At 37.3% G+C, this 22,583-nt stretch overlaps 2 protein-coding genes and 1 non-coding gene across 6 annotated transcripts; 2 read left to right on the top strand and 1 right to left on the bottom strand.

The window, feature by feature from the left end:
• Nucleotides 1-1,517: 1,517 nt before the first annotated feature.
• DRT111 (D111/G-patch domain-containing protein) lies at nt 1,518-6,176 on the top strand. The gene is made up of 3 exons (XM_086658347.1): nt 1,518-2,743; nt 5,256-5,578; nt 5,812-6,176. Exons 1-2 carry the CDS (start codon nt 1,847-1,849, stop codon nt 5,550-5,552), a joined length of 1,194 nt encoding a protein of 397 aa, XP_086514473.1. The 5' UTR covers nt 1,518-1,846; the 3' UTR covers nt 5,553-5,578; nt 5,812-6,176.
• Nucleotides 6,177-7,471: 1,295 nt separating this feature from the next.
• On the top strand, nt 7,472-7,553 carry TRNAS-UGA (transfer RNA serine (anticodon UGA)). Its single transcript has one exon. It is a non-coding gene; the product is annotated as a tRNA-Ser (tRNA).
• A 474-nt stretch (nt 7,554-8,027) lies between these two features.
• On the bottom strand, nt 8,028-15,408 carry LOC147557497 (SET domain-containing protein). Of its 4 annotated transcripts, none has more exons than XM_086658335.1 (6): nt 15,093-15,365; nt 14,392-14,970; nt 12,575-12,944; nt 10,404-10,600; nt 10,013-10,235; nt 8,028-9,102 (listed from the first exon to the last, which is right to left on the bottom strand). In XM_086658335.1, exons 2-6 carry the CDS (start codon nt 14,445-14,447, stop codon nt 8,443-8,445), a joined length of 1,506 nt encoding a protein of 501 aa, XP_086514461.1. In that variant the 5' UTR covers nt 14,448-14,970; nt 15,093-15,365; the 3' UTR covers nt 8,028-8,442. The 4 variants fall into 4 exon arrangements, with proteins under 4 accessions (XP_086514461.1, XP_086514462.1, XP_086514463.1 ...); XM_086658336.1 differs by having other exon boundaries at nt 15,064-15,324; XM_086658337.1 differs by lacking the exon at nt 14,392-14,970 and having other exon boundaries at nt 15,093-15,408.
• Between the last annotated feature and the right edge of the window lie 7,175 nt (nt 15,409-22,583).

The raw sequence follows: 22,583 nt of genomic DNA, 5'->3' as shown, positions 1-22,583 counted from the left end.
CTCCACTTCCTGCTCTGCTTACTGCTCGGGTTCCTGCTACGCTTTCTGTTCTGCTCCTTGTTAATTCCCTGCTCCTACTCCTTGCTCCTTGCTTCTGCTCCTGTTCCTGTTCGTCTGCTCCCAAGGGGGGAAAACCTGCAAAGGGTTCGAAAATCGCTCCGACGCTTAAGCCAGTCAGGGTCCTCTTTGTAGTAAAAGAATGAATATTGATTGATCCTTTTGGGGGCGAGTTGTGGGAACTCTGAGTTTTGGGTGATCTTTTTAGGTTAAGAGATCGTGTCCTTTGAAGGACGATGTACGGGGCCTTTTATAGGCGATGTTAGGCCGACTTTGATTAGTGGTGGTGAGTCGGTTGCCGTCAGACCAAAGAAAAAGTTTCCTCTCTCGAGTATCTAGGGTTTCTCTTAGAGTCTATCTCGGATCTTTGATAAGTGAAAGTTCCTAAATTCAAGGATTCTTCATAGATATCTTGCCGATGTGATTGATCCTAGAGGAGAAGTTTCCTCCTTCAGTTATGTGGAGTCCAAGCAGACTTAAACACTTCGAGATGTGTGGCCGACTGAGATCCTTCTGGAAGGTTCGGGCTTAAGTCGATAGATCGCCGAGCGCTGCTGCCTTCCCAGTTCTGGGCGTCAGACATTGGTCGGATCTGTTTGGACCCCCCTTACTCCTCTGAAGACCCCAGGGCTGGTCTGTCCATGCCAAAGGCGTTTGCAGGGTTGGTCTCTTCTGGCCAACCTCCCAGTTAGGGGAATGTTTGGTGACCATCAAGGGCTCAGCGATTCAGCTACCTTAAGCCGGGTTGACCCAGTAAACTTCAGGTCTGATCTTGACTCTTCAGACGTTAGTCAACGTCTTGACATTTTTATGCATCATTAGTTTCCTCCTTAGGGGACTCTTGAAGCCCAAGTTTGATAAATATTTAAGATCTTCACTGATATCTCTGGAAGGAATTGGGATTAAGTCGGTTATCATAGGCACGTTTACCCTCATGTTTCGAGATTAAGGTATCAGCCCCACTTACGTGGACCCCCTATTCTTCTGGTAAATCCCATGGCAGACCTGGTTGTATTTGAGTCGATGCATGGCTTAGGCACCTAAGGCCATAGTATCGACCCCGTAATTGTGGGCGCGAGTGGCAAACCTCTTTCGGACTCAACCTCTCTGTTGACTTGACATGGGTTGACCCATCAGACTTTTGGTCTTTCTTGACTTACTAATTGTAGTAAACTGGTTACCATTTTTTGGATCATCACCTCGCACCCCCTGTATTAATGGAAGAATTAATACATGAAATTTTAGGTTTTGAGAGTGATGAAAGATTTTAGGTATTCTTTTAATCAACTTTACTAATATTGACTCAGTGGTGAGTGTGAGTGAAATTCGACTCCGTCGAAACAAATTGGCCAAGTCAACCTGAATGGGGCTGTGGTAGGTACATATGGTGAGCGGTGAGCCTATACGACAAAATATCCCTGAGAACTATCTATTTTCTGCAGGCGCCTTCTTTTCTTTTCTTTTTTATAGGCACGACCTACGAGGCCATTCATTTATTTTCGTCCGGACCAGAAATATCCAACAATCGAGTTTCGTTGCAGCGAAAAAAGATTCATCTCTCTGCCGAAGAAATTATTGGTACAGTTTTCGAACCCTAACCATTATCATCTTTTTAACTGATAACTCTAAACTCAAACCTGTCGGGAATTCTAATCTGTAATTTGTTCATTACTAATTTTTACTCTTTCCTGAGCTTCCATGATGGATTATATTACTAATATTTGTTAGAAAATTAACCCTAGAACTACATAGGTAAACGTTCATTAGTGATTTTAGCTAGAGAGAGAATATGCTTGGCGGTCTGTATGGAGATTTGCCTCCTCCTTCTTCCGCACCTTCTGCCGATGAGGAAAAAGGCAGTGGTAGTAACTCGGCTGTGTGGTCTAGCAGTGCGAAAATGGCACCGGCAGCTTTACGAAAACCTTCATCTCTTTTCGCACCATCTCAAACGGTGTTGAAATCACAAGTGAAACCCAAAACCCTAAATACATCATCACAGACGAAGCCTGTTAGTTTGGTTACGGCATCGTTGCACGATGAGGGTATAAGAAGCCCTTTAATTCAACAACAGCCTGCACTGGTTGGTGTTACCTCTACTGTAATGGAGGAGTACGATCCAGCAAGACCTAATGATTATGAAGAGTATCGGAGGGAGAAAAAGAGACGTGCTATGGAAGCTGAGATGAAGAGGGAGCTTGAAAAGAGACGACAAGAAGAAGAGGAGAGAGAAAGGGAGAAAGAACAAAGGGAAAGAGAAGCAGCAGAGAGAGAAAAAGAGAGGGGTTCGAATGAATCAAGACCATCATCATTGAATATTTCTGGTGAAGAAGCTTGGAAGCGGAGAGCAGCATTGAGTGGAGCAAATGTGGGTGGATCTGCACCTAGATCACCGTCTCCTCCCTCTAATACGGATGGGTTTAGCATCGGAAAATCTGGGTCTGTTGGGTTAGGTGTTGGTGCAGGTGGGCAGATGACTGCTGCACAGAGAATGATGGCGAAGATGGGATGGAAACAAGGTCAAGGGCTTGGTAAACAGGAACAGGGGATAACTACTCCATTGATGGCCAAGAAGACAGATAGACGAGCTGGGGTGATTGTGAATGCTAGTGAACCTAAATCTGAGAAGAAGCCAAAGAGTGTTAACATCAACGGTCCACCTACTCGTGTTCTCCTTCTTCGGAATATGGTACGAATAATACCTTCTCTAATTTATTTTCTGTACTATTATCTAGCAATTTAAGAGGAAAGCTCAGTAGGTAGCAAGAGAACCAAAAAGAAATGAATTAAGCTCTTTAATCTTTATATACCCAAAAGAAACGAAATGAACAGAAATTCTTTCCTTTAATGTAATACGTTTTTGTGAATTGCGCTATACATGTTCTGTGGATGTAGTTTTAGTCGGTGTTCTAGAGCTTTGTGGTGTCTGTCATATGTGTTCCTTTTTACTCGTAGTAGTGGTAAATATATAGTACTTAGTGAAAGCATAAAATTACCTCCGCAGATATATATTGAAAATGTTTTGAACTATTGGCTGATGATAGTAGGTTACAAGAAATTGTGTTAACAATTCATATTAAAAGAAGCATAAAATATGCGATTCTTGCTGATTTTTCTTCAACTTTCTTATATGAACCGAACCCCCTTTGGGAAGAACCATATGGAATAAGTAAATATAAGTTACGTATGGTTAAGATAGATTTAAACCTTGGTCCAGATGCAAACAGACAGTGTTCAATGAGAAGATGAAGGAATTACATGAGGGAATAAATAGACTTGGTAGACGCGAGTAAGCGGATAACCTTTCACAGGGCAGAGTTTCACATTGAAGGAAATGAGAATGGAACTAGAAAAACATCTTAGACTTACGGATAAGTATGATGTAGAAATCGAGGGTGTAGTGGATGGAGTCAAGAGACAGGGAAGGAGATAGAAACACTTGCCATTTTTGCAAAATAATCAACTGTAGAGCTAGGACAATTCGCCTATCACATTTCAAATAACAAAGAATAGACAATGGGGCAATTATACATAGGGAAGGATTGGGATGGGATCTCAATCTTAGAAGACATTTAAGCGATTAAGGTTCCAATTCTAATGGAGCTTTTACATATACCAGATCTAAAGGAAATCTTGGAGGACAATGACAAGAAAGTATGGAGAGATGCTGTCTTGACGATGAGAAAGAACTGTCAAGAATGAAATCAAACGACTTAATCAAGATGGGGAGGATACACCTTTCCACCTTGATAATAAAATTTGGAAGAAACCAATCCCACTGTGATATAAATTGTGTCCATATGTGGTGCCCCTAGCAGTAGTGGACGGATTCTGTTTAGATTTACTTTATTTCTCTTGGTTAGTTGGTTAATCTACGAGTAAAAAGGAACACATTTGACACATTGGATGGATTCTGTTTAGATTGAAGGTAAGAACTCTAAATTTGAGGTATATGCAGGGAAGTAACATTAGAAATAGGTATACGTCATGATATAGTAATAAATAATAATTTTTTTCCACATAAACCTGACTCGCCAAGTAACTCGGCTTGGCTCTTCGCCGAGTTCGAGTTTACAGCATAGATTTTATGCACATTCTTAGGCGAGGTTTCAGTTTTATAGATGATATCATGCTCACTCATAAATGAAAGTAAAATAGTAAAAGTGCTTTATAAGAGTTCGATTAAGTCTAAGACAACATACCTTTTTACTTCGAGCTAGTATGAACCAAGTACGCATCACTGAGAGCTAATTTAACAATGGGAGCTGCTTTGATATCGAGGAACCCATTATCAGTTTATTGAGTATTGACTACGTCACTACAAGACTCTACATTGCTCGATCGAGTATTTCTTCTAAATGTGATCGTGAGTCGGCCAATTACCTTTTCATTCAATGCAAGGAAACTTACGAAGTTTTGGTCCCACTTCTTGGATTGTTTAAACTGTTTGTGGTGCTTCGTTGCTACACCCAAGACGTCCTCATGCAGTTGGGATTGATTGAGGTTCCTAAGAGGGGAAGGCAGCTGTGCGACCTCATTACACATGCAATCATTTGGTGCATTTAGAAGAGAAGGCACCATGCTGTATTTAAATATAGGCATATGGAGTATTCTTCAGTAAGCTATATGGCATGAGAACCCTATATTACTGGAGTCGGGGTAAACCATGGACGGAAGGTTCTTGTCTAGATTTTATTTACTGTTGGGAGACAATGTAATGAACAATGTTTCCTTATTACTATCGTCAATGCACCAAAATCTTGTTTCTCTGCTTTAGCACTTCTCTTCATTTTGTCTTGTTCGTATATTCTAAGGGATTCTAGTAAAACATTTATTCTCCATTAAACAAATAGAAAATAGTAAAATAGCAACTTTTCAGCTTTCGATTGGATAACTCTCCTCTTCTAGGGTCGTATATCTCAATGCTATGTTAAGCTTCAATTAGGTTTCTTGGTATACGCCGTCATACTGGGGAATAGTTGCTTTTCTTGTGGTTTATGGTTGCTTCTGTTGAAAGTTTGTTCTACCTGTTAACAATTTTATTTAACCTAAATTAATAAGGATGAAAAATGGCAGCATATATTTTCTTGAGTAGTGGATTTTCTCAATTATGTCTTCTTACTGGAACTTTTAAGTCTCCCTAATGTACATTAACATTATTCTGTTTCACTCATAATTTCTGTTACTACTTTTTATGAAAGGTGGGACCTGGAGAAGTGGATGATGAGCTGGAAGATGAGGTAGCATCGGAGTGTGCTAAGTATGGAACAGTTACTCGTGTCCTGATTTTTGAAATCACGGAACCAGATTTCCCTGCAATTGAGGCAGTCAGGATTTTTGTGCAGTTTGAAAGATCAGAAGAAACTACAAAAGCGCTTGTTGATCTTGATGGTCGTTTCTTTGGTGGCAGAGTTGTCCGTGCAACATTCTACGAGGAAGACAGGTTCGGAAAGAATGAGTTGGCTCCGGCACCTGGAGAAATTCCAGGTTACACTTGAAAGACAAACTTAAACGCAAGATAATAGTAAGTATATTTCTCTCTTCGGTAATTTGGCCAAACTCCCTACGCCATTTCTTTGTCAAAAGGGGCGTCAAATCTTTTTCTTTAGGCATCTGTCTGTAAGGTTTGACTTGTCTTATAAAGGAAAACCGATTTCCTGTTCTTTTTAAACGAGGAAGTCTGTTTTTATCATTGGCTATTCCCAACTTTCTCTGAACACCTGGAGAAGTCCAATTAACTTTGTCCCCGTCTCACAGGTCATACCAAGTACATGCTTGAATATCGGTGGTATCAATTTGTTGGAGCAGGAATTCATCCTATCGTTTTCATGTGGTGGTGAGTTAACATAAATTGTTTGGAGGCTGCTTGATATCGAGGTACACCACTCTGATCCTGACATCGTTCTGAAGAAATTGCAATTCAAGAACTCCACTGAAATTTCAAAAACATTTCATCAAAACAATGCTGGCTAAAGTAGAACTAAACAGTTAATGTTGTGTTTTGTTAAAACTTTATTTCAGTGTTTTCCCCTGATAGAAAAAAGAACTATTTTCGGACTTTGTTTTATCACTTAATTGGAATGGGCACTGGATGTAGTGAAGTATTTTTCTTTGTTGTCTAATTTTTTTTCACATTATGTGGAAGGGATAACCTGACTATTTTCATTTACTTTCATTTCCACGGTAGACCTAGGGTTTTGTTCATACTCTGTCCTGGCGGGTGCTATCAAACAGAAGGGTTTTCTATTCGTCTTTTCCCATAGAAATCTTGGGATTGATACAGTCAGTGGAAAATTTTGGATTTTGACTTGTTAAAAGTAGAAGTAATATTTATCAACTATATTATAATTTGGTGCTTGTGAACAATTATGATGTGAATAGTCAGCTATGAGTATCTACTTTTTATTTTGTCTCGTTTCGTATTAGATAGTTAGAAATGGCACGACAATGGGGCATGTCAGTGGAATAAAGAGCTGGGTCAATTAGACTTAACTGAGGGGTAACTTTAATTTAAGTCTAAATGTTTACTTGATTGCATGTTTGCCCCTTAATCTCGTTCTCTTGCTTCTTTTCTTTCTCTCTCCAAACCATTCTCTATCTCTCCCCCTCTAGCTCTATCTCCCTTTTTGTGATCTACTCTGATCACAGGTTCAATTCAAGGTTGAAGTGAAATCTATCATTTATTAATTCATAAATGATTAGAGTTAAGGTGTATAAATTAAAATGAAGTTTAGAACGAGTTTTCATACCCCTACGATAGTCATAAAAACTCTATATAGCTGTTAGGGTCTTCATATAGTCTTTAGGATCTAAAATGTCTTAGTTGATCATAGTTCCAATTTTTAATTCGTATATTTATTTGTAATGTATCGTCGGGTTACATTTTAAATGTAACGATTTTTGGAGTCCATGCAAAGAAAGAAGAACGAAAGAACTAGAAACCAATTGAGTTAATTTGTAAGGTTGGGTAGTATAGTTAATTAACTTTGTAGTATTGTAATTAATCTTACATCTGAACATTTAATCATGATTAAAAATATTAATTGGTTAAGGAAGAGATGAAGCAATGTTCCTTTTTGGTTTATTTTTCATGGATATTAGAAGAAAGTCGGTGAACATCGATGAAGATTTGTATCGTTATAAAACATGTCATGTCGGTAACTTGGTATCAACAATAATATCAATGGTAGGCTCCCTACTTGTGATATCATGAACCAAATGAAAGCGCAGTATTATAGCATGACAACGACAGAAGGAATGTCAGATGAAAAATCATCTTTAGAGTGAAGTGGCGAAAGGCTAAAGTTGTTAAGCCTTTGAAAGCTGAAAGACAACTAACTTCCGCTGCTCCGACCAACTCTTACCTCTACTTGTATACTATTAGAAATAAATGACATGTGTTGTTCGTTCAACTAAGGTCGATATGTCCGAGTGGTTAAGGAGACAGACTTGAAATCTGTTGGGCTTCGCCCGCGCAGGTTCGAACCCTGCTGTCGACGCATTTTTTGCATCACCATCCATTGATTCCGCTCGCCACCTCTGCACTACTTCCGAACTCAACAGCCATCATTTTTTCCTCCTTCAGATCTCTCTTTCTCCGTCTGTCTCGGATCTCTATCTCATTCCGACTGAAACTACATGGATTTCATTCTGAGAGAGCGAGAAAGAGATCCGAGTGAGGTGATTAGAGGAGAGGACCTGAAAATATATCAAATATAGTTGAAAATGATAGTTTGCATGCAACTCTTGCTGGCGTCAAGAGAATGGCTGTGGGGGCACGGGTGGAAACAAAATAATTTGCCCAAGATCTTCCGCTCAAAATTTTGTACCCTGAAAAATATTTTTGTTTCTTAAAACAATTAAAGTCTGCTCTACCATTACATGGAATAATAATCGAAATTTGATCAAACTAAGAGGATCAAATTGACTTTTAGGGAATTGTTATTTAAGATGGTTTTCAGGCTCAAGATCAGTTGTCCGTATACTCTTTTGTATTTTAAAACCAATCACATGAAAGACAAATAATAGTACGGTTAAAAATCTCACAGTAATATTCTCAAACAAAATTTTGATTTCCAGAATTCAAATAGAGAACTGTCTAAACCTCAAAGCAGATGCTGTAAAATCAGCTCTCACACTCAGTTTTTGATCAAGCATTGCATGCAATGGCTTGTCAAGTTCGCCTTAACCGATCCGACATTACCCTAACATAGATCTGTTAAATAACTGCAGTGATCCAAATCCAACAGGCATTTGTTGCTTGTTCCTTCATACTTTGAAATTAAAGTAAAATGGCTTGAAGAGACCAAGAAGTGCTTCACCTAACAAAATTGCACAAACTCATCCCAGATGAACATATTATTGGACTTGATTACAGTCCCTGTAACTTTACTTCAAAAATGGTTTCTTCTTAGACCTTTTAGATGATCCATTAGAAGAATAGGTTCTGAGCTTCTCCAGGATCCTTCGCTCGCTCACACGTAACACCAGAGAATGATATAATTTCCTATTTTTAACTGGAGATGACTTTTCAAGTGTTTCTATATCTTCAATGATCAAGTTCGTACTGTAAGAGCTTTCCCGAAAATCTGCGATTGACACAAGAGCATCACGAACCTTTTGCGTCAGCAACAAATCCTTGCCCATTTCGGGCGATTTCTTTGCAACTCTTTTCTTATTATTTTCTAACAAAAGAATGCTTATTGCTTTGTTTATATCCTCAACAACGGTTTGTACTTTATGGTTCAACTTATCATAAGTCTTCTCAGATAAGGAGATGATGTAGATTAGAATCAGAAGCTCGAGTTGAGGCTCCCCATCTGATGAAATTTCAAAATATTCGGAGTTTCCGCTGATACAACCCACACATCCTAATCTCCTCCATAATGACAGCCTTGCTCTACTTTGTCGTCCAGAGAGTAGCGATGAACTCCACTTAAGTACTAGCTTCAGATCAATATTCACAATGTCGAAACCGTTATCGAGCTCTGTAAATCCGTATCTATGAAGCAATGCTGCATTTCCCATGGTGCCATAAGTATTGTACACCTAGAAAGAGACATATAAACTGTAAGCAAACAGAAATGTGCTATTCGTATTATCTGTTTCATACAGAAATTAGAGAAGGAATCCAGAACTTATACACCAATCTAAAGAGTATAAACACAATGGCTACTCTACTAATCAACACTAGACCTACTTCTTTTAATCGACCGGAAATTGGGAACAAATAACTGATACTACCATTATATTGATCTGGATTCTGGCAGCAACGAAGATGTTGAGATTGCTCAACTGACAATACTACACTATGGAGGATGAACTCTGTAAAGCAAATGATAGCTTTATGACGTTCTTATGCAAGAGGGACGACATCACATAAGGTTTCCTACTTTCAGAAGCTCTCTAATTTTCTATTGATTCTCTTCATATAATACAACAAAAAATGATTTTATTGTTCACTTTGTTTCCCTTTGCTGCCAAGCAAAATCCGAAATACTTTCAGAAAGATCTGATCATTTAAATATGTTATGGGTGTTCGCTTTTCTTCACGGTTAGTTAATGGTCCACCAAATTGTTCTAGAATTTGCATCACTAATTGATGCAAATTTTGCCACTATCCATTGGATTTAAAACCTAAAGTAAACTCAAAACATTAATTTTAGCTAATAGGTGGTGCAAATCAAGATCTTGTCATTTGATACTTCAATTAGTATTTCCTAATTAATTGGTTTGGCCAGTCTCGTGACTCTCGTTTTTGATGTTGAAATTCGATTCAGCAAAAGCAAGTCATGTCTACCAATAAAACATGCCAATGAACTTTAAGTTCAACTTTCCAAGTTATAAAAAAAACCAAAACCATTTAAAGAAGATAGTAAAATAAAAAAAATCAATTTAAAGACAACAAGAAGATGATATTCAAGAAAAAGGAGTTAAAAAGATCAGACACATGTTTTACCTCATTCCCAGCTTTCACACTCTTAACAACTATCATTTCTAGGGTTGTTGGATCATCTTCTGATGAACCATTTATATTAAAGTCAACATCTTCAACTGTTGAGCTATCATAAGAACCGTCATGATCGTCATCCTGGATGTCCTCAACATCGCTGCCTCCATCTGAGTCGGAATCAGAAGAACGGGTGAAATGAACATTCTCAGCTCCCGTTTTGTGATTGAAGCTGAACGAAATGGAATGGAATCAGAAGAAAGAGTGAAAAGAGAATATATATATATATATATATATATATATATATATATATATATCATGTTAGGTTGTTTAAGCCTCTCTCTCAAGGGGTAGTAGGCTATTATATTCTACCTTCACCTCAACCTAAAGTTCAACTTACAGGTCTGCCAAGGGAACCATCCCGTATCCATGATATTCGTCTATCTCAAAGGATCGTGAAGAAACTAGACTTTTGGCAGCAAAGTATTGTTCAACACCAAAACTCTTTTGGTCATGGTCCAATTGCCCTGAAGCTAGTAAAGGCAGTATGTTCTCTTTCCAGTCCTCATAAATAAGAGTCTTGTCTTCTTTAATTGTCTGCCTAGCCATGTAACGAAACAGACAAACAGCTTAGAATAACGATTCACAATAAAAAATAAAAAGAATAAAAGAAAAAGCTAAATACGTGCATGCAAGACCAAACAATGTGACGGAATTTGTAAGAGCCCTTTCCTGAATTTGAATCTTTACAAACTTTCATAGTAATATCCAAGACCAATAATATAGAGCTTAGTATAATGATTCACAAGTCGCATGAGTATAAATATTGCTAAGATCTTCAGAGGTAGTACCTACTGCAAGGGATTCAACCTTTAATAAATAACCCGTCCATCTGACCAATTTACATTGGTTTAGTAGTTGCATAATCTAGCTTCATTGTTTCGGTGAAGCATAAACAACTCTTATGCAGTATTAACACGAGGAATGCTATCACCACTAAGAGTTTGACTCAAAATTTCACTCAATACATCGATGACACAATTTGTACTATTGATTTTAAATCATTAAGATTTTCCAACAGTGGACATAGAGATGTCACATCAAGTTCCAAGTCAAATCAAATGTACCGATTGAGTGATCAATGCATCGAGTGAGAGCTACGAGTCAAACTCTAAGTGATTGTAGCATTTTTTTTTATACTAGAAATGCATTAAAAAGACCTAAACCCTACAACAAAGTCTCACTCAATATATTGATGACACAATCTGTACTTCTGAAAATCATTACCCAGAAGAGTTTTGGTGTTTACCAATCACTTCGAGTTTGAAATCAAAGGTTCAGATTATGTCATCAATGTATCGAATGAGACTTTGGTGTGGGTGGTTAAAATACATTTCTGGTATGAGAAAATGCTACAATCACGTAAAGTTTGACTCAAAGTCTCACTTAATACATTAATAACACAATTTATACTTTTGATTTTAAATTATTAAGATTTTCCAAAAACAATATGTGGGCATCGAAAAATATTACAATCACATAAAGTTTGTCAATGACTCTCACTCATTACATTGATAACACAATTTGTACCTTTGATGTTAATTAATAAGGATTTTCCAAAATCAATATGTGGACATGGAGATGTCACATCAATTTTTGGGTTAAATCAAAAGTACTAATTGTGCCATCAATGCATAGAGTAAGATTTCTGAGTCAAACTCTAAGTGATTGTAGCATTTTCCCCGTAATAGAAATGCATTTAAACCAACTAAACTCTACATCAAAGTCTCGCTTAATATATTGATAACACAATCTGTACTTTTTATTTGAAATCATTACCCACAGAGTTTTGGTGTTGGCCAATCACTAAGAGTTAAAACCAAAGGTGGAGATTACTTTATCAATGTATCGAGTGAGGCTTTGGTGTGGATCGTTGAAATGCATTTCTAGTATCGGAAAATGCTACAATTACGTAAAGTTTAACTGAAAGTCTCACTCAATACATTGATAACACAATCTGTGCCTTTAATTTGAAATCATTAAGATTTTCTAAAAACAATATGTGGACATGGAAGTGCCACATCAGCTTCTGCGTCAAATCAAAGGTACTAATTGTGTCATCAATGCATTTAGTAAGATCTTCGCGTCAAACTCTAAGTGATTGTAGCATTTACCAATAATAAAAATACATTTGAACCACCCTCACCAACACCAAAGTCTCACTCAATACGTTGATGAAACAATTTGTACCTTTGATTTTAAATCATTACGACTTTCCAAAATCTGTAGGTAGACAATATATCACGTCAGCTTGTTAGTTAAATCAAAGGTGTTGATTGTCTCATCAATGCATTAAGTGAGAGCTTTGAAGCAAAATTTAAGTGATTGTAGCATTCTTCAACACTAGATATGCATTTATACCACCCGTTCCCAATACCAAACCTTGCACCATCACCCCCAATACCGAACCAAGTAAGAGCATGCACAGGTAAGTATTTTCAACTATAATAAAGAGTTATTATTTCTCCAAAACAACTAAATTAAATGTAACCCTTAATTTAGTTTTGATACCTTGTGAAGTTCAGTACCAGATAAAAGCTCATCTACTTCATCCAAAGTCCAAACCAGAGGAACACATTCTCTCTCTGGTAACAACTGAAGATACCCTGCCCAATTTGACGCTTCACCTAAACTTATCTCATACATTAAAGCTACTGAAAGCCCTAATGATCCACCCAATTTAAATTCTTCAATCAATTCAGTAGCTGCCGATGTTTTTATAGTTAAACATGCATTTTTTGGTATAGTTGCAACAAGATCTCCTTCGTTTAAATCAAAAGTTGCTTTCACTGAAATCCCTCCTTCATCTTCTATAAATTCTAATCCATCACTCCATTCAATTCCTTGAGATTTCATCCATCTCTTAAATGCTCTTAATCGCCTAATAAAGAAAAGAGGAAAATTGAAAGATTTATAAATCATACCCAAGTTATAAAAATTGCATAGAATTATAATAATGCTTGAATTTCAAACAAAGATATTAGAAGAAGTTGAAACAATTTTAAGAACCAGCTCATTACAGAAACTTTGATGGGTTTGAATTCGTAATTTTTGTTGTGGTGGCGAGAAAGTGAAGTTAGGGCAATCTCACGTAAATGTAGTAAAATTTGGACACAAATAGATTTCAAATTAACAAAGAAAGGAATTGCTAGTAAATGAAGTATTATAAGGTCAGTGCTTTGAGAAAACAAAAATATTTTCAGGTAAAGCAAGACCATTTAGGTGGAAAAATTTTATTTCCCCGAAATATTTTTCTAATCTTCTTCTTCCTCTTCCTACCACCTCCACCACTAGCCAGAAACTGGTGGTGGTCGTCCACCACCACCATTCCCGATTATCTTTCTCACTTACTTTTTTTCTCTCCCCTGACTCCTCTCTCTCTCCTGGCCTCTTATTCTCTCTCTCTCTCTCACTCTCTCGCTTTCTCTCTCTCCCTTTCAAATCTCTCTCGCTAGTTTCCTTCTCCAGCAAGAATCCCCGCCGAACTACACTTGGAGTTCCAATCTTCCACAAAAGGAGCATTCGTTTTAGTTCGACGGAAGCAAAATAAAGTATGATTTCTGCTTCAACTAACTCATTACATATTTGTGCATGCGATCTTAGAATAGTTAGTGTTAGACGTCTGAGATTCCTCTTAGAACACTTGGATACGGACCTAGGGTAAACCCCAACAACTTCGATTTTTTAATGCCCTCTAAATCGAACACTTTTAAATTTATATCCTAATTTATAGCTTTGTTAAAATAAAAAAATTTTGTCACATGTCTACCTTCCAAGCTGGTAAAGGAGATTTAATACTTGCTTTAATTCAAACCTCATGTTATGATAAAGGAACGAAACTAACAAACCACAATTATCAACTATGGTTCAATGACATTGGTGATGCCATCATCACATCTTTGAAGTTGTTCGCTCTCTTCACATTCAAGCAAATAATCCCCTTGTTTTTTCGAGGAAAATGCGTTTTTAGAGTAGCTTATGTTATTAACAAAATTCCACCCCAATACTAAAGGGATTGTCTCCTCATTAGAAGCTTCTGATTTTTCTCACGTTCGTGTATATGATTGCTTATGTTATGTCGTAACACATTCATGAAAACGACCATCTTCGCCATCAAGGCTTGGTCCCTTAGCTCTATGCCTCTCTATCTCTCTCTCTAACCTATCAATTTCTACAGATGCACAGTAAAGTTAGCTTGTAAATGGGTGCTTATTGAAATGAATACTGCATTAGCCGTAGCCGGATTCAAGGCAAACCCGATGGGCTATCCATGCACCCGCCAAAGAGGCCCCCCCTTAGGCTACCCGAGTCGCCCGATTGAAACCCACCTGGGTCCTGCGTTACTAGGTAGCTCCTTTCCACCTTCCACGTAACCCCTCTCCATTTCCCTTCTTCCACAAATACTTCTTCTCTGCAAAACCTCTCTACAAGATCCAATCTTCCGAAATGTTTTTCAGGTTTTCCAAGAAGTATTTCTTCCTTTCACTGACGAATTCACAGTCCTTCTCATTTCAAACAAGGTAAAAGCAATAACCTCCTATTTCTTAGGTTCCAACTTAAATTTGATGACCATTTTGATCAACTAGTGAATTAAAATTTGAACTTCCCTCTTATTTGCAGTTGCCAAATAACTTAAGCATACATTTTCAATTTCAAGGTTTAATGTCTTCTGGAGGGAGTGACTCGATATCCTTTGGTTCGATGTATTTGGGGAAAGCCTTATTCTTCATTGTTATGTTCACACCCAAATGCCAATTTGTCTCTGATGCAGTTAGAGAGAAAAGATCACAAAAATTCTTTGGTACTTAATTGGGTTGGTATGTGTTATGGTGGGTTGTACGTATGCAGCTATATAGAAGGTTTTGTCAAGCTACTGGATAAGGTGGAACTGTTCAAACTTCAAAGACCTGAGGTGAGTTTTAATTACTTGTTAAAATTTTGATTTCTTTGTTGAACTAAGATTATTAAAAAAAAAATCAAATTAGGGTAACGAAACTTACTTACAGAAAATCAGATCAATAGATCATACCTCATCTCTATCTTCTTCCCTTTCTGGTTCATTTCTCCGTATTTCTTCACCATTTCGTCTCACTTTTTCAGCAAATATCTTCACTTCTTCAACAGATCTGTTATAGTAGAAAAGATTATCAAATTTTTAGGGTTTTAGTTTAAAGGGGAAGAAGTGAGGAGTGGGTTAAATCTTGGTGAATCTTCACGGCTGATATGAAAATTTAGGGTTATTAGGGTTTTGTTTAGGGGACACTTTTGTTTTGTTTCTAAAAGCTATAATAGGGTTTGCGCCAAATGCCCAAAATCACGTGGGCAATGAAAACAAAATTCTGCACAGAACAGAAATGGGTTGCAAACACTGAAAAGTTTTAGGGTCTGTTTGATACGTGAGAAAATTATGTGAGAAAATTGATTTTCTGTACAGAAAGTCGTTTTCTGTTGGAAAAAAAGTTAGAAATAGGTTCAAATTTTTCTCACAAAAACATGGGAAAAGAGATTTCCCGCCCTTACCAAAACGCGCTCTTTCTCCTCCCATCAGAGAGAGACACCAACCCTTTCTAATCTGTTACTTTCTTTCTCTCTGCCTATATCACAGTATCTTTGTATGTAGCATCTAATCTCCAATCTTCAATTGGGTAGACGCTAAAAAAAAAAAAAAAATTAGGGTTCTAAAGGATTTTAACAGTAATATCTGAATTGGATTGGTGTTTTTTATTGAAATTCTATACTAGATTTTCTTTTCTAGTTCAGTAATGGAGTAGAAGATTCTAGCCATCTTACTACTAATTATAGAGTAAGATCTGGTTTGATTTGTACTACACATCCGCTGTTCCTATAGTTCTCGGGTTGTTTTAGAAAGAGAAAGATGGTTCTGGTTGATTCATTGAGTCTACCAAGGGCTTTGAAAGCTACGAAATGACAATGGTGCTAAGCTTGGATTCATGTGGGAACATCAACATTATAATCATACATAAACGCTAACCCCATTTCTAATAATAGATGAAAAAAAAACATCTAGAGAGAGGATAAGGGTTTATACCAGTGCTTCTTGTAACCCTAATAACTGTTATAAACCCATTCGATTCCTCAAATTCATATTGAAGCAAAGACTAATTTGATTCTTGTAACCCTCAACATCGTTATAGACCTATTTGATTCCTGTAACTCAAATTGAAGCAAAAATCAATTTGGTTCTTGTAACCCTAATTGAAGGATCGACTATGGAGGTACTAGAAGTTTTGGTCGATTTTCGTGAAGAGGATTTGGGAATTTCTGAAGGCGCCCAATGTCATTACTTTTGGCGCCGCTATAATTGTAAAAAGGAGCCTGAAATACTAATGTTGGGCGCCTTTAGAAATTCCTCCTCATGTTTTCTCCTTCCATGTTTTCTCATTACTTTTGGTGCCGCTATAATCAGAATCAATTAATGATGGACCACAAAGGATGAAATGTTTTGGGCATCAAAGGGCTATGAGAATAGATCAAAAAATGATAGGACTACGATAAGAAAACTTGGGGTTCATAAAAGTCCAAATACGAAAGACTCTAAAAGAGAAATTTGACCGAAACTCATGGTGCATAGCTCGGCAAGACTCAGAGTCGGGGACCCTGATGAGCAAGCACACATGAGGAATATTGTTATGCTATAAGCATAAAATCGGTCATCTAGGACATGATCTAGCATTTGCCCAAGACATCTCGAATACTGGAGTATCAAGAGGTGTTAACATCTGAACTCAGATAAAACAATCTGAAATCACACTGACATCCTAAATGGCTGGTAAAATTGCTAAGATGAGTTAGAGTGGAGAAAGTTGAACATGTCAATGCAAACTCCAGACATGGAAGGAAAGTAGGTTGAAAGTGTTTCTAGTCGGGAACTGTTGCAGACTCTACAAAACGAAAGAATAGAAGCCTTAAATCTAGTAAAGCATTACTAGAGCTTAATTAGGTGATTCGGCTCACATGCAATCTCCTTAGCCCAAATCGTACCCAACTGTATCCCGAAATTCACTTAATTAGGTGATTCGGCTCACATGCCATCGTTTCACCAATTTGTTGGATATAACAATTGGTGAAGATGATCATCAAAGTCTTACTTGAAAACAAGAATGAAATATAAATCAAAGGAATCGGTCTTCGATCAAGTTGATAACAAGCAAGGTTTAATCAGACTACATCAGTAGTCAACTAAACTATCACCTAAGATAAAAGTATGAGTGTCATACATAAGTCTACGACATAAGGTATAATCTGAGAACAAACTTGACTAGTAAATTGAGTGTGTAAAAGGGATTTTACAGAAGAGACTCAAATATACAAACTCTCGTTATTAGAAATAAATTAGTTATTTTACAATCGTCTAAATTTGGTTTAGTATTTAAACGACCGTCCACGGATAATAAAACATTGCAAATAGGTTTGTCAGATACGTGATCTGATAAATAAAACTCTATTAGGTGAACTTGGAATATTTAATTATCATTTTCCTAGTCCAGGTCATTGCATAGACAACAATGACTTAGGAAGACTAGCACGTGAGGTCGACGAGATAGCACTGTTTCATGGGCTATAAAAATAGGAGTATTTGAATCGACTACGTGAGTGTACATTGGATAACCCTCAAATGGGTGCATCAATCGTGATGAACGTCAAAACGCTTCTCATTAACAAGATTGAAGAAATTCCTCAAAACATGAGTACTACACTCATCTTATGTAAGGAATGCCCGACTTTGGTTACGCCAAACGCCGCTCCATAAAAGGAGGTTATAAAAGCGGATACTAGAAAAGACATGATAGACATGAAGCTGAGTGGGAACACAAGAATGGATTGTGTCATCCTAATTACATTAGGAAAAAGTGTCTCAAGGCCGCTTGATGAGTAGCAACTGAAAATGCGTGGTCGCGCTCAAATAGATTAAAAGTTAATCATTTTTCTTTGACAGTTGTACTCGGTATCAAGAAAGTCTGAAAGATGTGACGTATCAGATGGGATACAAATTGACATGGGAATCGAGCATTGCACTTGTTCTAAGCACAAGTGGGAGTCTCAAGGAGATGTTCTTCGACAAAAGATGCAATGCGAGCAATTTTTCGGATAGGACAATTGATGAAGAAGATCATCAAGTCCCGGACGATTTAGGAGTTGTAGTGTTTAGCTAGAAACTAACTATGATCGCCGAATAACGAAGTAATTCGCGGCTAACTTCGACCGGATCTTACATCAGGTTACACATAAGAATGTCTATTTGATCGATGATATGACTTGTGGGATGAGACATATAATCATGGGAGAGTCACATAAACATGTCTCATAGGCCTAATAGAAGTTTAGGCAAAGGTATCACAAAAGACCCAAAAGAAGGGTATTTGGTCGGACACCAAATGAGGGCATTTGGGGCCCAAAATGGCACGGCCAAGCTTGGCCTTGTGTCCCTATAGGGGCCGGCCAGATCTTCCCAAGATGGGCTTGATATGGCCGGCCAATAATAAGGAATTAGGAAAATAAAAACTAGTTTCTATTTTCGACTATTTCCTTAATTTTATCCAAAAGGGACTTTTAGGAACCTTATTAGGGTTGGACTCTAACTAGGGTTCTATATAATGTCTCTTAGGGACTTTAATAAGGTGTGGAATTTCTCAAGAAGCTTTCTTACTCTACAACATCAAGTAGAGAGAGAAAGTGAGCTAATTCCCAAGCTATCTAACTAGTAAAAAAAAGAGTTCTTCTTAATTAAACCACCATTGGAGTTTCTAGCTAGCTACAATGTGGGAGAGCAAATTAATCATTCGGGTGTCTTGAGTAGATGAGCAACATGCAGGGCTCTTGGTCTTCGCATTCGATTGAAAAAGTTCGAAGAAAACTAGCGATTAAGGTAATCCTAAACTCTTAATTAAATATTTAGCTTATGCATGATGATCTTAGGACCACACTAGTGTTACACATGAGATGCCCGAGATTCCGCTTAGAACACTAGGAAGGCACCACAACCCAACACTAACGACATGGTTTTTCCACCCTGTCCTTTGGGAAAAGGGCCTACCAAATTGTTTCCCCATTGTGCAAAAGGACAAGAGCTGACAATCGGTGTCTGGTCGATCGGATGTTCTCTGTAATCGTTAACGTACTTTTGACAGAGCTCGCAATATATCGTACATTTGATGTAGTCTTTTAGCATCTTTGGGTAGTAGTACCCGAGTAATGTCAGCTGTCTTTGTAACATTATGGGGTCAGCATGATTCCCTGCGGGGCCCTCGTGCATTTCCTTCATTACGTACATTTGTTCATCTTCTACCAACCAACATCGTCGGGGGTGTATAAAAGACTTTATGTAGAGGAGGTCTCTCAGCATAACGTACATCAAAGCGTTGCGCTTGATTCTTGTTGCCTCGTTGGAATGAAAGTTAAGAGAATCAGATGAGAAACTTTCATGTCTCATCACTGGTCATCGGAGAAGAAGAATCGAGAAGAAGAAGAAGAAGGAAAAACCCCCCGAAATAAATTTCTGTATTTTTTAAAGGGTTTTTTAGTATGTGACCCCCATTTATTTAGCTATATTAGGACTACACCCCTAAAAACATTTTTGTTTAGGCGTTAACCCTCAAACCTATTTTCCTGTCAAATAACCGTTATGTGGGGGCGTGCGAGTCACATGCTCGATCTCAGACCAAAATACCCCCGTCCTAATCCCACGGCTAGAAACTTTTATAGTATATGACCCCCATGGCTATATTAGGACTACACCTTCGGCCAAAATACCGGTTGTAACTTCACAACCACCTATTTCTTAAGTATCTTCTTCATCTTAGCCATCAACTTCACAACCTGCAATACATAGGGAAGGTTATTTAACCTATTTTGGGAGGAAACCAACTAGACCTATTGGTCAGGTGTTTAGGCCATCCAAGAACATGATGGATTTGTAAACATTATGGGTTTTATACATGGGTTTTTTATGGCATGACAGGAACCGGTCGACTAACACTTGCTTTTACTTCCCAAGATATCCAAAGATTTTCAAGTGAAGGTGAATGACATGTCCTAAGTTTGGGTTTTATAGAGGATGCGTTATGACCGTTGGAGGGGGTGAAGGGCAATCTGGGAATGATGTTCCAACAACTACAAAAAGGGGGGATTAGATCAAGACCCTTCATCACGTTAGTTTCCTTCCAAAGTAGGTTAGACAATCTACTTTATGTACTGCAGGTTGTGAAGTTGATGGCTTAGAGGAAGAAGATACTTGAGAAATAGGTGGTTGTGAAGCTCCAAGTGGTATTTTGGTCGGTGGGATAGTCCTAATATAGTTAAATAAATGGGGGTCGTGTACTAAAAATCTTTTTAACCGTGAGATTAGGACAGTGTTATTTTGGTCCGAGATCGAACATGTGACTCGCACGCTCCTCACATAACGACTATTTGACGGAAAAATAGACTTTGAGGGTTAACACCTAAATGAAAATGTTTTTGGGGTTGTAGTCCAAATATAGCTAAATAAATGGGAGTCATATACTAAAAACCCCTTTTTTAAAAGAGATAATGAGTTTTAGTGGGCAAGGTTATTTTGGGAATGAAAAATAAATGACCTTATTGATGATTATCAATATTACTTCAAACTCTACCTATTATTACACATAAAATTTTGGTAACTTCTGCTTAATAGAAAAAAATCTAAGTTTTTTTTGTTATTATGATAATTTTTTCAACCAAAAAGTCATTTTCTTAACCAAATTACGTAAAGACATACACAATAGGGGCAATTATTTGATTTCGTTTTGTAATAAGTTTTGGACTTGAAAGCTTGAAGATGAATTATTTAATCTCTTTTTGTGTGTATGAGGATGATGATATCGGGGAGGATTGTTTTTTTGTTTTTGTTTTTGGTGTGTAAGACGTTGATGATGATGATGATCAATAAAGGGTTGTTGTTGACAAATTTGATGTTAATCTTGTTAAAATTTGTACGAAATTAGATAAGTGTATAGGACAGTTATATATATAGTACATTTAGTTATTTAAAATATGTAACAAAATGTCCTATACTTTCTTCTCAAAAAGTGTAAAAAATTAGAAAAGCGTATAGGACATAATCATATGTACAATACATGACATTTGACTATGTATTGTACATAACAAAACGTCATTTACTTTCTTCCAGAAAGTGTAATAAATTTGAAAAGTGTATAGGACATAACTATATGTTCAGTATATTTAATTATGTACAATACATAACAAAACTTCCTGAGTCGTTTAATTATATGTTCAGTATATTTAATTATGTACAATACATAACAAAAAGTGTGTAGGACATAATTATATGTTCAGCATATTTAATTATGTACAATACATAACAAAAAGTATATAGGAAAATTTATTATGACTGTTGATAGGTCATGAAAATGTCCCATCTGAGTCGTTTAATTTAGGCAAGTTAGTCTGTTTTAAGTCTTTACTGTAATAATATGGTTGGTTTTCTTGATTAGGTGTTTTTTTGCAGAGTTAGGGATGCAAAACGGTTAAAATGATACACGAAGGATATTTTGGTCATTTGGAGTCACATATATTCTGGTAAATCGGCCAAGGCTAGTACATGGGTGAAAATTAGGGTCCGCGATGGACTCGTAGGTGAAATCGAAAGTTAAATCGGAGCCCCGAGGAGCAAATAAGCCGAAGTCAAAGTTGGGGTCTGACCAGGTCAACATTCGGGATACAGTTGGGTACGGTTACGGCTAGAGAGATGGCATGTGATGACATGGCGCACTTAGAAGACTGGAACATCTTAGTTTTGTGGGTAGTAGTTGTAGCAAATGTCGCGCTCCTTTGATTTTCCATTGAGAGTTATCAGCTTCTCTACGAAGCGAATCACCTAATTAAGCTCGGCAAGACTGAAAGATAAATCACCTAATTAAGCTCTAGTATCCCTTGACTCCTAACCAATAGTAGAGTTGGTTTTCGTCTCTGCGCAGGTCTATGCTCTTATCTTTTATTAGTAAGATTTCAATCTTCTTAGCGTGTTAGATAAGTAGTAATGACCTTCAAGGCTTATGACAAACGAGATACTCTCAACACTTGAGATATCTTCTTTTGAGTAACTTTCAACTACTTGATAGTTCTCTGACGAATCTCCATTCGTCTTGCGAGGTAGGTGTTTGTCCTTTTCCTCCCACTGTTCTATAACAGTTTTGTTGCTCTTGGTCAAAGCATTCGACTTTTCCTCACACTTATCCTACGTAAGTAATTATTCCTTTCGGAACTAATTATTAAGAGGATACCATCACGAGCACAAACACTTTGTTCTCTTGATTGGTTGTGTGAAACCCAAATTTCTATTCGAAGAAATTGCGTCAGATTTGCTAATTTATGTCTTTTAATCATTATACATGGCCCTTTTAGCCTTTAGACGGATTTCGGTTATGTGTGGGAAGCTGTGTCTAGATATAGTGTTTAACAGAGGACAGAGCTTGATTCGTACTCTTCAATTTATATCCTTTTGGACGTTCCAACTCGGATA

Source organism: Eschscholzia californica, unplaced genomic scaffold (assembly GCF_041429995.1).
Source record: "Eschscholzia californica isolate CP2 unplaced genomic scaffold, dmEscCali1.0.p SCAF_2, whole genome shotgun sequence".
NCBI lineage: Eukaryota > Viridiplantae > Streptophyta > Magnoliopsida > Ranunculales > Papaveraceae > Eschscholzia > Eschscholzia californica.
The sequence above is the reverse complement of the archived record's forward strand: the minus strand, read 5'-3'. Positions and strand labels throughout refer to the sequence as shown.